Source organism: Prunus persica, chromosome G8 (genome assembly GCF_000346465.2).
Source record: "Prunus persica cultivar Lovell chromosome G8, Prunus_persica_NCBIv2, whole genome shotgun sequence".
NCBI classification, from domain to species: domain Eukaryota; kingdom Viridiplantae; phylum Streptophyta; class Magnoliopsida; order Rosales; family Rosaceae; genus Prunus; species Prunus persica.
This window is the reverse complement of record NC_034016.1, coordinates 6468871-6477844: the sequence shown is the minus strand read 5'-3', so window position 1 is coordinate 6477844 and position 8974 is coordinate 6468871. Positions and strand designations below refer to the sequence as shown.

Below are 8974 nucleotides of genomic sequence, written 5' to 3'. Positions count from 1 at the left end.
ATATACATATACATATGTATATTTTAATAGATAATATATATGGGTATGTTATAATAATAATATACATGTATATACATGTATATATGTATATTATAATATATATATATATATACATATAATATAAATATATAATGTATATGTCTATATACGTGTGTATATGTATATTATAATACATACATGGGTATAATATATACACATATATGTATATATACTTATATATATGTATTATAATAATATATATATTACAAATATACATGTATGCTATTATTATAATATTAATATGCATGTGTATATGGGTATATTATAATAATAATATACGTGTATATATCTATATGTATTTATATATTATATATGTATATATGTGTTTATATATATACATGTATATACGTGTATATATGTACATTAATATATAATATAATATATATTACATATATACATGTATACGTGTATGCTATTATTATAATATTAATATTTATGTGTATATGAGTATATTATAATAATAATATATGTGTATATATCTATATGTATTTATATATATTATATATGTATATATGTGTATATATATACTTGTATATGTGTATATACATGTATATATGTACATTATAGTATATGTGTATGTAATAATAATAATAGTAATATATGTTATTAGTATTACAATATAATATATGCATCTCATACATTGGTAAACATAGGACAAACTAATCCTCCCTTTCTACATGGGATTAGTAGTCCCCTTCTAAGGAGGTGTTTTTGGTGGGCCCGGTATTAGCAATCTCATCTAAGACTAGAATTAAATGAAACAAACATGGTACTAAATTTAGTCCAAGCCAGTCCAAGCCAAGCCTGTGTACCAAACGACCCAGACTGAAAAAACCTGAATTTGCTTTTTTCTGGATAAATATCCAGCTTGTAAAGTTGCAACATCGAAATTTTTGCAAATGGTAGAAGTTGCAGTTCCTACCCGAGTTCATATCACGCCCTTTCTTTCTGTAAGCTCATATCTTCCCATTTGTCGCAAAATAGTGGTGACAAAAGTAGCAAGGAAGATTTCTGGAGTTGTGGCATCTTCTTCTTCAACTTTTTCTACTTCTTCTGGTTTTGGGTCTAAACAAAAGGTTGATGATGGGCAAGTCCTGTTACCAAAGAAGACAAGCAAAAAAAGGGTGTTCTTTTTAGACGTTAATCCTCTTTGTTATGAAGGAAGCAAACCCAGCTTACAATCTTTTGCTCATTGGGTCTCCTTGTTTTTCAATCAAGTTAGCCTCTCTGACCCTGTTATTGCTGTAAGTCCATCCTCTTTCCCACCCCACCATGTGTTCACTGAAATGTTTCACTGAGTTTTTTCCTTTTCCTTGGTTATGAAATGAGTACTAGCTATACCTCACTCCAATAGACTGCGTTTAGTTTTAATTTTATATATTTGACTCCCATAAGCTGAATATGCTCTCTCTCTCTCTCTCTCTCTCTCTCTCCCTCCCTCCTAATAAGCGGAACTCAAAGGTTCCATCAGTATTTTTATGGCACCAATTACTCTGCAGATTACTTTTGTGGTAGGAAATCTGAATTGGCTAAAACTCTACAGATGCTTCAGTAGTACATGGGCCACTTTTCGTGATGCTTTACAGGGAAAGTTTTTAATGTCCTATTGAAGTATTCACAACAAGCAATTTGTCGTCAAATTTTAGATAGTTGTGTAAGTATATTCGCGTTATAAGCCACTTATGCAGAAGAAGCAGAACATACTGCCCTATTGTTTATAAGATAATAGGTGGCCGTGCCATTGTTTTACTCTACAGAGCTTAAGAATGATAAACACCAACAAAAGCATATTCTTTTCTATGCACGAATTCACCTATTTGCATGAAGGAAATAGTGATAAGCATTGGACCCAAGGCTCCCAACAAAGATAATCTTTTATTTCATCCAAATCCTGGCCCTAATCACTGAAACATTTAAGTCCTGATTATAAACCGCATAGCCTTAGGCATTGCTTCATTAACTTAGGTCTCTTGCATCTTAATTGCCTTGGTATTCATGATTTTCAGTTGTTGATATCTGAGATTCCAGGCAGTTGATCATCTTAACTGTCATTTAATCACAATTTATGCTGTACATGATGGTTGAACTCAGTAATGGTAATATATTTGCTTCTCTTATTTCTATAATGTGCATTTGCAGGTCGTTGATGGGGAAAGAGGAAGTGAACACCGCAGACAGTTATTACCTTCATATAAAGCACATAGGTGGAAGTTCTTGAGACAGTTTTCAAAGGGGCATGTTGGAAGGTCACATGGAGTCATCACAAATGTTCTTAGAAAATGCAATGTGCCAGTGAGTTAACCTCTATTTTGGTAATGCCAAGTGTGTAATGAATCTTATCTAATTACAGAGGTGGAAGCATTCATCAAAATTGACTTCTTTTTTATTTATTAATTTGATAAGTACTAATTATGGGCAAAAATAATGAAACCATTGTCTATTAGCAAATCTAAGAAACTATTGAATATAAACCTAAAACCTTGGACCAAAGTTGACTCTTAAAAAACTTATCAAATATTAGAAATTATAAAGGTATATATGCAAAGGTTACAAATATCAATTGATGATTAACACTACACCTTGCATGGATAAATCATGTTTTTTCAGAAGTTATCTATTTGTTTGTGAAAACTATTTGATAAACTGTTCAGGTTGAAGCCCTGTAGTTTTGGTTTTTCATTTTTCTTTTCCAGGAGATCTGGGAAGGAGTAGACACTTTAAAACAGGTATAATATGTGAAAATGACAATGAGCCTTTGATAGTATGGAAGATCTGTTTCTTTCCTATTTATCAGCTTCATGTCGCTGCTTCTGTATTTTGTACTGATATCTTATGACAGAATATGGAATGAATACTTTCCTATATAAATACGACGTACTTTTAAACATGAATGGGTTAGGGTCTAGCTTTTTGATAAAATTTTTAGTAAACAGTTTGTTCTCTATTTTAAAATGGTTATCATTTTGACACATCGTTTCGGATGCCCTTCCAGATACTTGCTCGCATATCAGATTTTCTCCCAATAAAAGGGCTGTAGATGATAAATTCAAATGCTTGGTTTTTTTTTGTTTTTTTGTTTTTTTTGTTTTTTTTTTGTTTTCGTTAATAGAACATAAATTGATGCAGGTCATAAAAATAGAAGGCCATGAAGCTGACGATGTTATAGCCACACTTGTGGGGCAAGTTCTACAGTCAGGATATCGGGTGGTAATTGCATCTCCTGATAAAGATTTTAAGCAATTGCTTTCAGAAGATGTTCAACTTGTCATTCCCCTGGAAGAGTTGGAACGCTGGTCCTTTTACACCCTTAAGCACTACATGGCTCAGTATAATTGTGATCCGTGCTGTGATTTGAGCCTTAGTAAGTATGAAAAACAATGTGGTGGTATTTATAAGTCAGTTAATTGTGTTAGTGCTACATGTCTTTAATTAACATATATATTCAAATGGAAATTGTATTCAGTTTCGTTTCATGGGCCGGTATATGTTGATGCGTCTTGGCCTTGAAAGTTTCTTCATAAATGCTATATGGTGTAACTGGGCCTGCTATATAAGACATCTTGATCTGTATACTCTGTAGTTTTTATGACTTAATTGAAAAATATGTCATCTATTTCACTGGGATGTCATAGAGTGAGCACTGAGATTGTCAGATAATTTTACTGAAAGGTTGAAAATTTTTACAGTAATTGCACATGTATGTTTTGAAGGGCAGATGAATCACATATGCACTTAAAGAACACACAGTGAGTATCAGATATATGTTTCACCGGTGGGTTTACTAGGCTGCATTTTGGTATGATAAACCAAGCGAGCCCCTCTTTATTTAATATGAGTTCGCCGCCATAACATGTTTTGCATTTCTGTTCACTTAATGTCTAGGGTGCATTGTTGGTGATCAGGCTGATGGTGTTCCTGGGATCCAACATCTGGCTCCCGGTTTTGGTCAGAAGACTGCCCTAAAGCTCATAAAAAAGCATGGTTCATTGGAAAATCTACTAAAGACAGCTGCAGTCAGAACTGTGGGCAGACAGTATGCTCAAGATGCTCTTACAAAACATGCTGATTACCTAAGGAGGAACTACGAGATTCTTTCCCTTAGGAGGTAATTTATGTGCTCTCATGTTATTAATTTTACTTTGATGTTACTTTTCCAGGGGTCATCTTATTACCTTGCTCTATCGTGATCCTTAGTTCTTGATATTTCTGGGTCACACTGTTCTGCAGGGATGTCGATATTCGACTTAGAGAGGAGTGGTTAGTTAAGAGAGACACAAGCAACGATTCAAGAACGTTGTCTAACTTCTTTAAATTCTTGGAAGAAACCCAAAAGTTCAGTCATTATAATGTATCTGTCTCAAATGGCTAAGGTAATCTTTTAGCTGTCTATATGACATAAGTTAGATGATTTTCGGTTTTTGTTATCACTTTTTTTGGGCTGGTTCAATTATACTTTTTGAGACCGTTACTACATTTTTGGTCTTCATTTTAAATTAAAGGCATAGGTCTTTTAATTTTGGGAGATTCACTATTAGACTCAATATAGGAGCCTAAATTATATAAAAAATATAAAAAAAACTCTATATGAAATGGACTTTAGAAACACACTCAAAGCCCATTTACAACATAACAAAAAGGCTTTTAATTTCTTTTAAATTACAAAATTGCCATTGATTTTTTAAAACAAACTCAACCTTAAAACCTCATAAAAAAAGCCCAAAACGCTCAATAGGGTATCAAAGTAATTTAATAATTAAAATTCAATTCAATAGAGCCAACTATCATTTTTTGGATTTGTTTGTAGAAATTAAATGTTGTAGGGTTTATTTATAGTTTTAGTGTTAAGAATGGGTATATGACTAAATATCTCTTTAAAATATTGGAATACATTTAAAGAGTATAGCCGCGTAGCTATACGTTTTAAATATTCGTATATATTTAAAGAGTGCAGTTGAGTGGCTATACGCTTAATATTAATATTATTACCGCTCGTCTATACTTTTAAAGTATATTAATATTTAAAGAGTTAACAACATTGTAAAGTAGATTTTAATTAATTTTAATAAATATAATTTCAAAATTTTATTAAAAAATAATATATAATTCACTGTCACAATTTTACGATCATACGGTACCTATTTAAAAAAGAAAAAACAAAGTCCACAAAGTAATTTAAAATAATTAATTACTATTTATTAAGTATTTTATGAAATTAGTAAAATATTTAAATACTAAGTATTTACTAAAGAAATAATAATTAGAACATAATTACTAATTAAAGTAATTTAAAAAGGCTATAAGTAAAAACCATTTTGTGAAGTATAGCCGCGCATTTTAATTCTTGTATATTTAAAGAGCATAGCCGCGTGGCTACTTATTTTTCTTACACAAGACATGACTCAGAACAGAAACAACAATTATACATCCATTTTCACAAACCATACACCATTGAAGCACAACGAAATACAAACCTCCTGTAATTGTCTTATTTGATATGAGATCGTTTCTTATGCATCATTCAGTACAGTATCACTGATTGAGGATTTTGATCTCATCTCTATTAATAGAGCACCGGACTCTTCTCTTTGCTTTATTTCGACCCTAGAACATTTTCCCGATACCATCGCTCCGGGGAACAGATTCTTGGACATCCATCCGACGCCAATTTCCCGACGATGTAGCCATCTGCTCTACCTTGTCAAACAACCCAAGTAACCCACCTGTGTGTATGAAGAGGATCTTTCTTCCTTCCCACTTCTTTGTATTCTCAGCCATGTCTTTCAACATTCCATAAGCAGCTTTGCCACTAAATAAGGAATGACATCATAAATCAGTGATCCCATTATTCGGCAGAAGAGAAAAGCCACAGAGAGAGAGAGAGAGAGAGAGAGAGAGTTGCAGATCATACTTCAGGATTAACTATGAATAATTTAACCATTTATCCTCCTCAAGGGAAGTGATGGCACAAAGATGGAAACATAAACAAAGAGTCGTGGAAATAAAACAGAACCTGTAAGCTGGATTTCATTTTTCTGTAGAGGATGCACATGTACAAGTTGTATAGTGTAGGCAAACTACTGTAAGATCAACCTTAAAAGAACATGGAGTACGAAGCAACATAAATCATGTGTTCAATGCTGACAATATAGTGTAATCTGCTTTGACCCTCACATTTTGAATGTTAACAATATCACGTGAATCAATGCCTGCCTCAAGTCCATCAAGTAGGCCTTGAACATAGTCGTAGAAGTAATCAGGGTCATCACAGACAGAAAAGGCATGGACCTGCAGAGCAAAAGGAACAAATAATTACATGACATGTCAAGAGCAGCAAATTAATTATCTACAGAAAGGAATCCAATGACATACTTTTGCCTTCAACGAACTCAGCCAAGAGCCCAATGCCAAACCAGCAAATTGTACCCCCACTGGAAATCGATTACATAAAAACGTGACAGATGCAAGTAATAATAATAATAATCACGATCACCATAAACTTATTATATGATGTTGCAGTATTATACTTATAAACAACATGTAAGATATAATTCATTTTTCATTTGTAGACCCCTGGATCCCTGCGCATTCAGTTTCTCAGCCCATGCGTATTGACGTTTAGAAGATCAGCTAGCACACCTAGCTGGGGTCTATTTGGGATCGATTAGCAAAGAGAATGGGACCCACCGGATCGGCTGAAGCTTAAAACCAAGCACACCCCATCTAGGGTCCATTTGGGATTGATTAGCAAAGAGCAAGCAAAGAGCATGGGGCCCACTGGATCAGCTGAAGCTTAAAACCAAGCGCACCCCTGTTGGAGTCCATCTGGGATCGGTTAGCAAAGAGAAAGCAAAGAGCATAGGGCCCACCGGATTGGCTGAAGTGCAAAGGAAAAAGAAGAGAAATTCTCATGGGGCCCATCTGGGATCGGCTGGAGTGAGAAAAGTTCAAAATTGTTGAAGCAATGCGGGATCGGTGGAGTGAGAAAAGTTCAAAACTGTTGAAGCAATGCGGGATCGGCAGAGGTGTAAAAATCCAAAATAAAGTGAAAGGGTCCACTTGTGCATGGGATTGGCTGTCAGTACCTAGATATTTCGCATGGGGCTAAATGTCCATAGTTGAAACTTGAAAAGTCAGCAACGTACATGAAAATGCAATGTCCAATCTGCACAGGGAACTCCAATCAGCACAAAAAAGAAATGGAAGCCGTCATAATCAACTTTGATCAGGAAACTGAAACCTCACAACCCTCACCTCTCTCTTCTCCCTTCTCATTTTGAAGACCCCAACCATTAGGTTTATACCATATGACACGAGTTATGATGGATTAAAGTGAAGAACAGGTAGCAGATACCATATTTCCATTACATATTAGAGCTTTAAAAAGTCAAGAAAACTAGAAAACTTCGGGTTGGAAAATAGGAAATACTTCTCATTTCCACTGTGAAGCAAAGAAATTGCATCAAATTCTAGGAACCCAAAATGAATACTTAAAAAATATATGACAGATAGAAAGGAGATAGAGGGAAAAAATACAGCAGTTAAAGTGTACAGAAAAAAATTATTATTACAGACAGTTTATGCACATTTCAATAGAAAGGCAAACCCAATCTCATCAGGTTCCTAGGGAGTTTGATCCACTAACAGGAATAACATATGGCCTTCTTCCTTCTTTTAGCAGTCTTTCCTTTAAGAGATTAGTAAGTGCCTGAGACCAAATTGAATATAAGAACCCAAATCACTAGAGATTTAGCAAAGGTAATCTATAAATTCACTAGTATCAGAAATGCATGTTCTCGACCAAAAAAAAAAATGCACGTTGGTAGAACAGTAAGATAGTTGGCTGAATGGTAAAACAGAAGGTAAATTTTCTTGCCGCCAAGTTGTCTATTAACCACTGAAACATAGCATCAGGTCTTTTCAAAGAGGCCCATTGATACAAAGAAAAAGAGCTCACCATGGTATGCGAATTTTCAACTCTCTTCATCAACTCAATGAACAATGTTAAAGCATGAAGATTTATATATATTTATGACCCAAAAAAGAAGAAGTTTTATATATACATTTTTTGATAAAATACACAAATGTATGTTTTAAATGAAAAAAAAAAGGGATAAAGTTTGCTGTTTAAGTAGTCATAATTCTAGGCTATGGTGCCTCTAGTATTTTTTATGTTTTATCAATAGGGAAAATCAGTTATTTTGGCTGTTGCTATACACACTTGTTTTTCTAAACCTCACAGCTAAATTTGGGGAGCTTTTTCTGCGATCTTTTAAAAAAATTATATAGTTTTTCAGTGATTTTGATTTTTGGGTTCTTGTCAAATTTAGTACTAGATTCCTAATCAACGATTCAAGTTAGTCAATTCCATTTTTTGAATTATCTTTGTGGGGAAATTTTCAGGGTGCTCAAGGAGCAAAAAATAACCATGCAGTGCAGGCTATTTCCCTTGTTTCTTTTGGTTCCCGGAATTTTGTTGGATAAATTTAGCTGGGTTTTGTTTGTTGGTAATTTAGGTTTCTGTCTAAATTTGATAACTGGGTTTCTTTTGACTGGTAGATAGAATAGAATTTTAGTGTGAGGATTGTGAGCAAGCCATTGCAGTTTTCTATTTTCTCTGGTTTCTTTCTTTTATGTATCTTTGTATTTGTGCTTTAAATTTCGATCCTTTTGTTTAAACGGGCACTTGTAGCAGTGGTGAATGTGACCTATGTTTTGTTGTCAGCTTGTAACTTATGAACCAATGCCTTCTACTTGTTTGATGATCAAAGGGAATCAACGTCTGTTCTTGTTTGGACCTTCATCTTCAACAGCTTGAAGTACTTCACCTTGTTCGTTAATGTTCTTATCCGTAGAGTATGAATTATACTTTCATTTCCAGATTTCCAGATTTCCTGATTTCCTGATTTGAAATTGTTTGTCAAAGTTCAAATAAGGT

General features: G+C 33.8%; 1 protein-coding gene and 1 long non-coding RNA gene across 2 annotated transcripts; one reads left to right on the top strand and one right to left on the bottom strand.

Moving 5' to 3' along the window:
• On the top strand, nucleotides 911-4549 carry LOC18768408 (DNA polymerase I). The gene is made up of 5 exons (XM_007198976.2): nucleotides 911-1283; nucleotides 2179-2331; nucleotides 3166-3400; nucleotides 3922-4144; nucleotides 4267-4549. The coding sequence occupies exons 1-5, from the start codon at nucleotides 939-941 to the stop codon at nucleotides 4406-4408; spliced, it is 1098 nt and encodes a 365-aa protein (XP_007199038.2). The 5' UTR covers nucleotides 911-938; the 3' UTR covers nucleotides 4409-4549.
• LOC18767677 lies at nucleotides 5501-8051 on the bottom strand. The gene is made up of 2 exons (XR_002273006.1): nucleotides 6409-8051; nucleotides 5501-6324 (listed from the first exon to the last, which is right to left on the bottom strand). It is a non-coding gene; the product is annotated as an uncharacterized LOC18767677 (long non-coding RNA).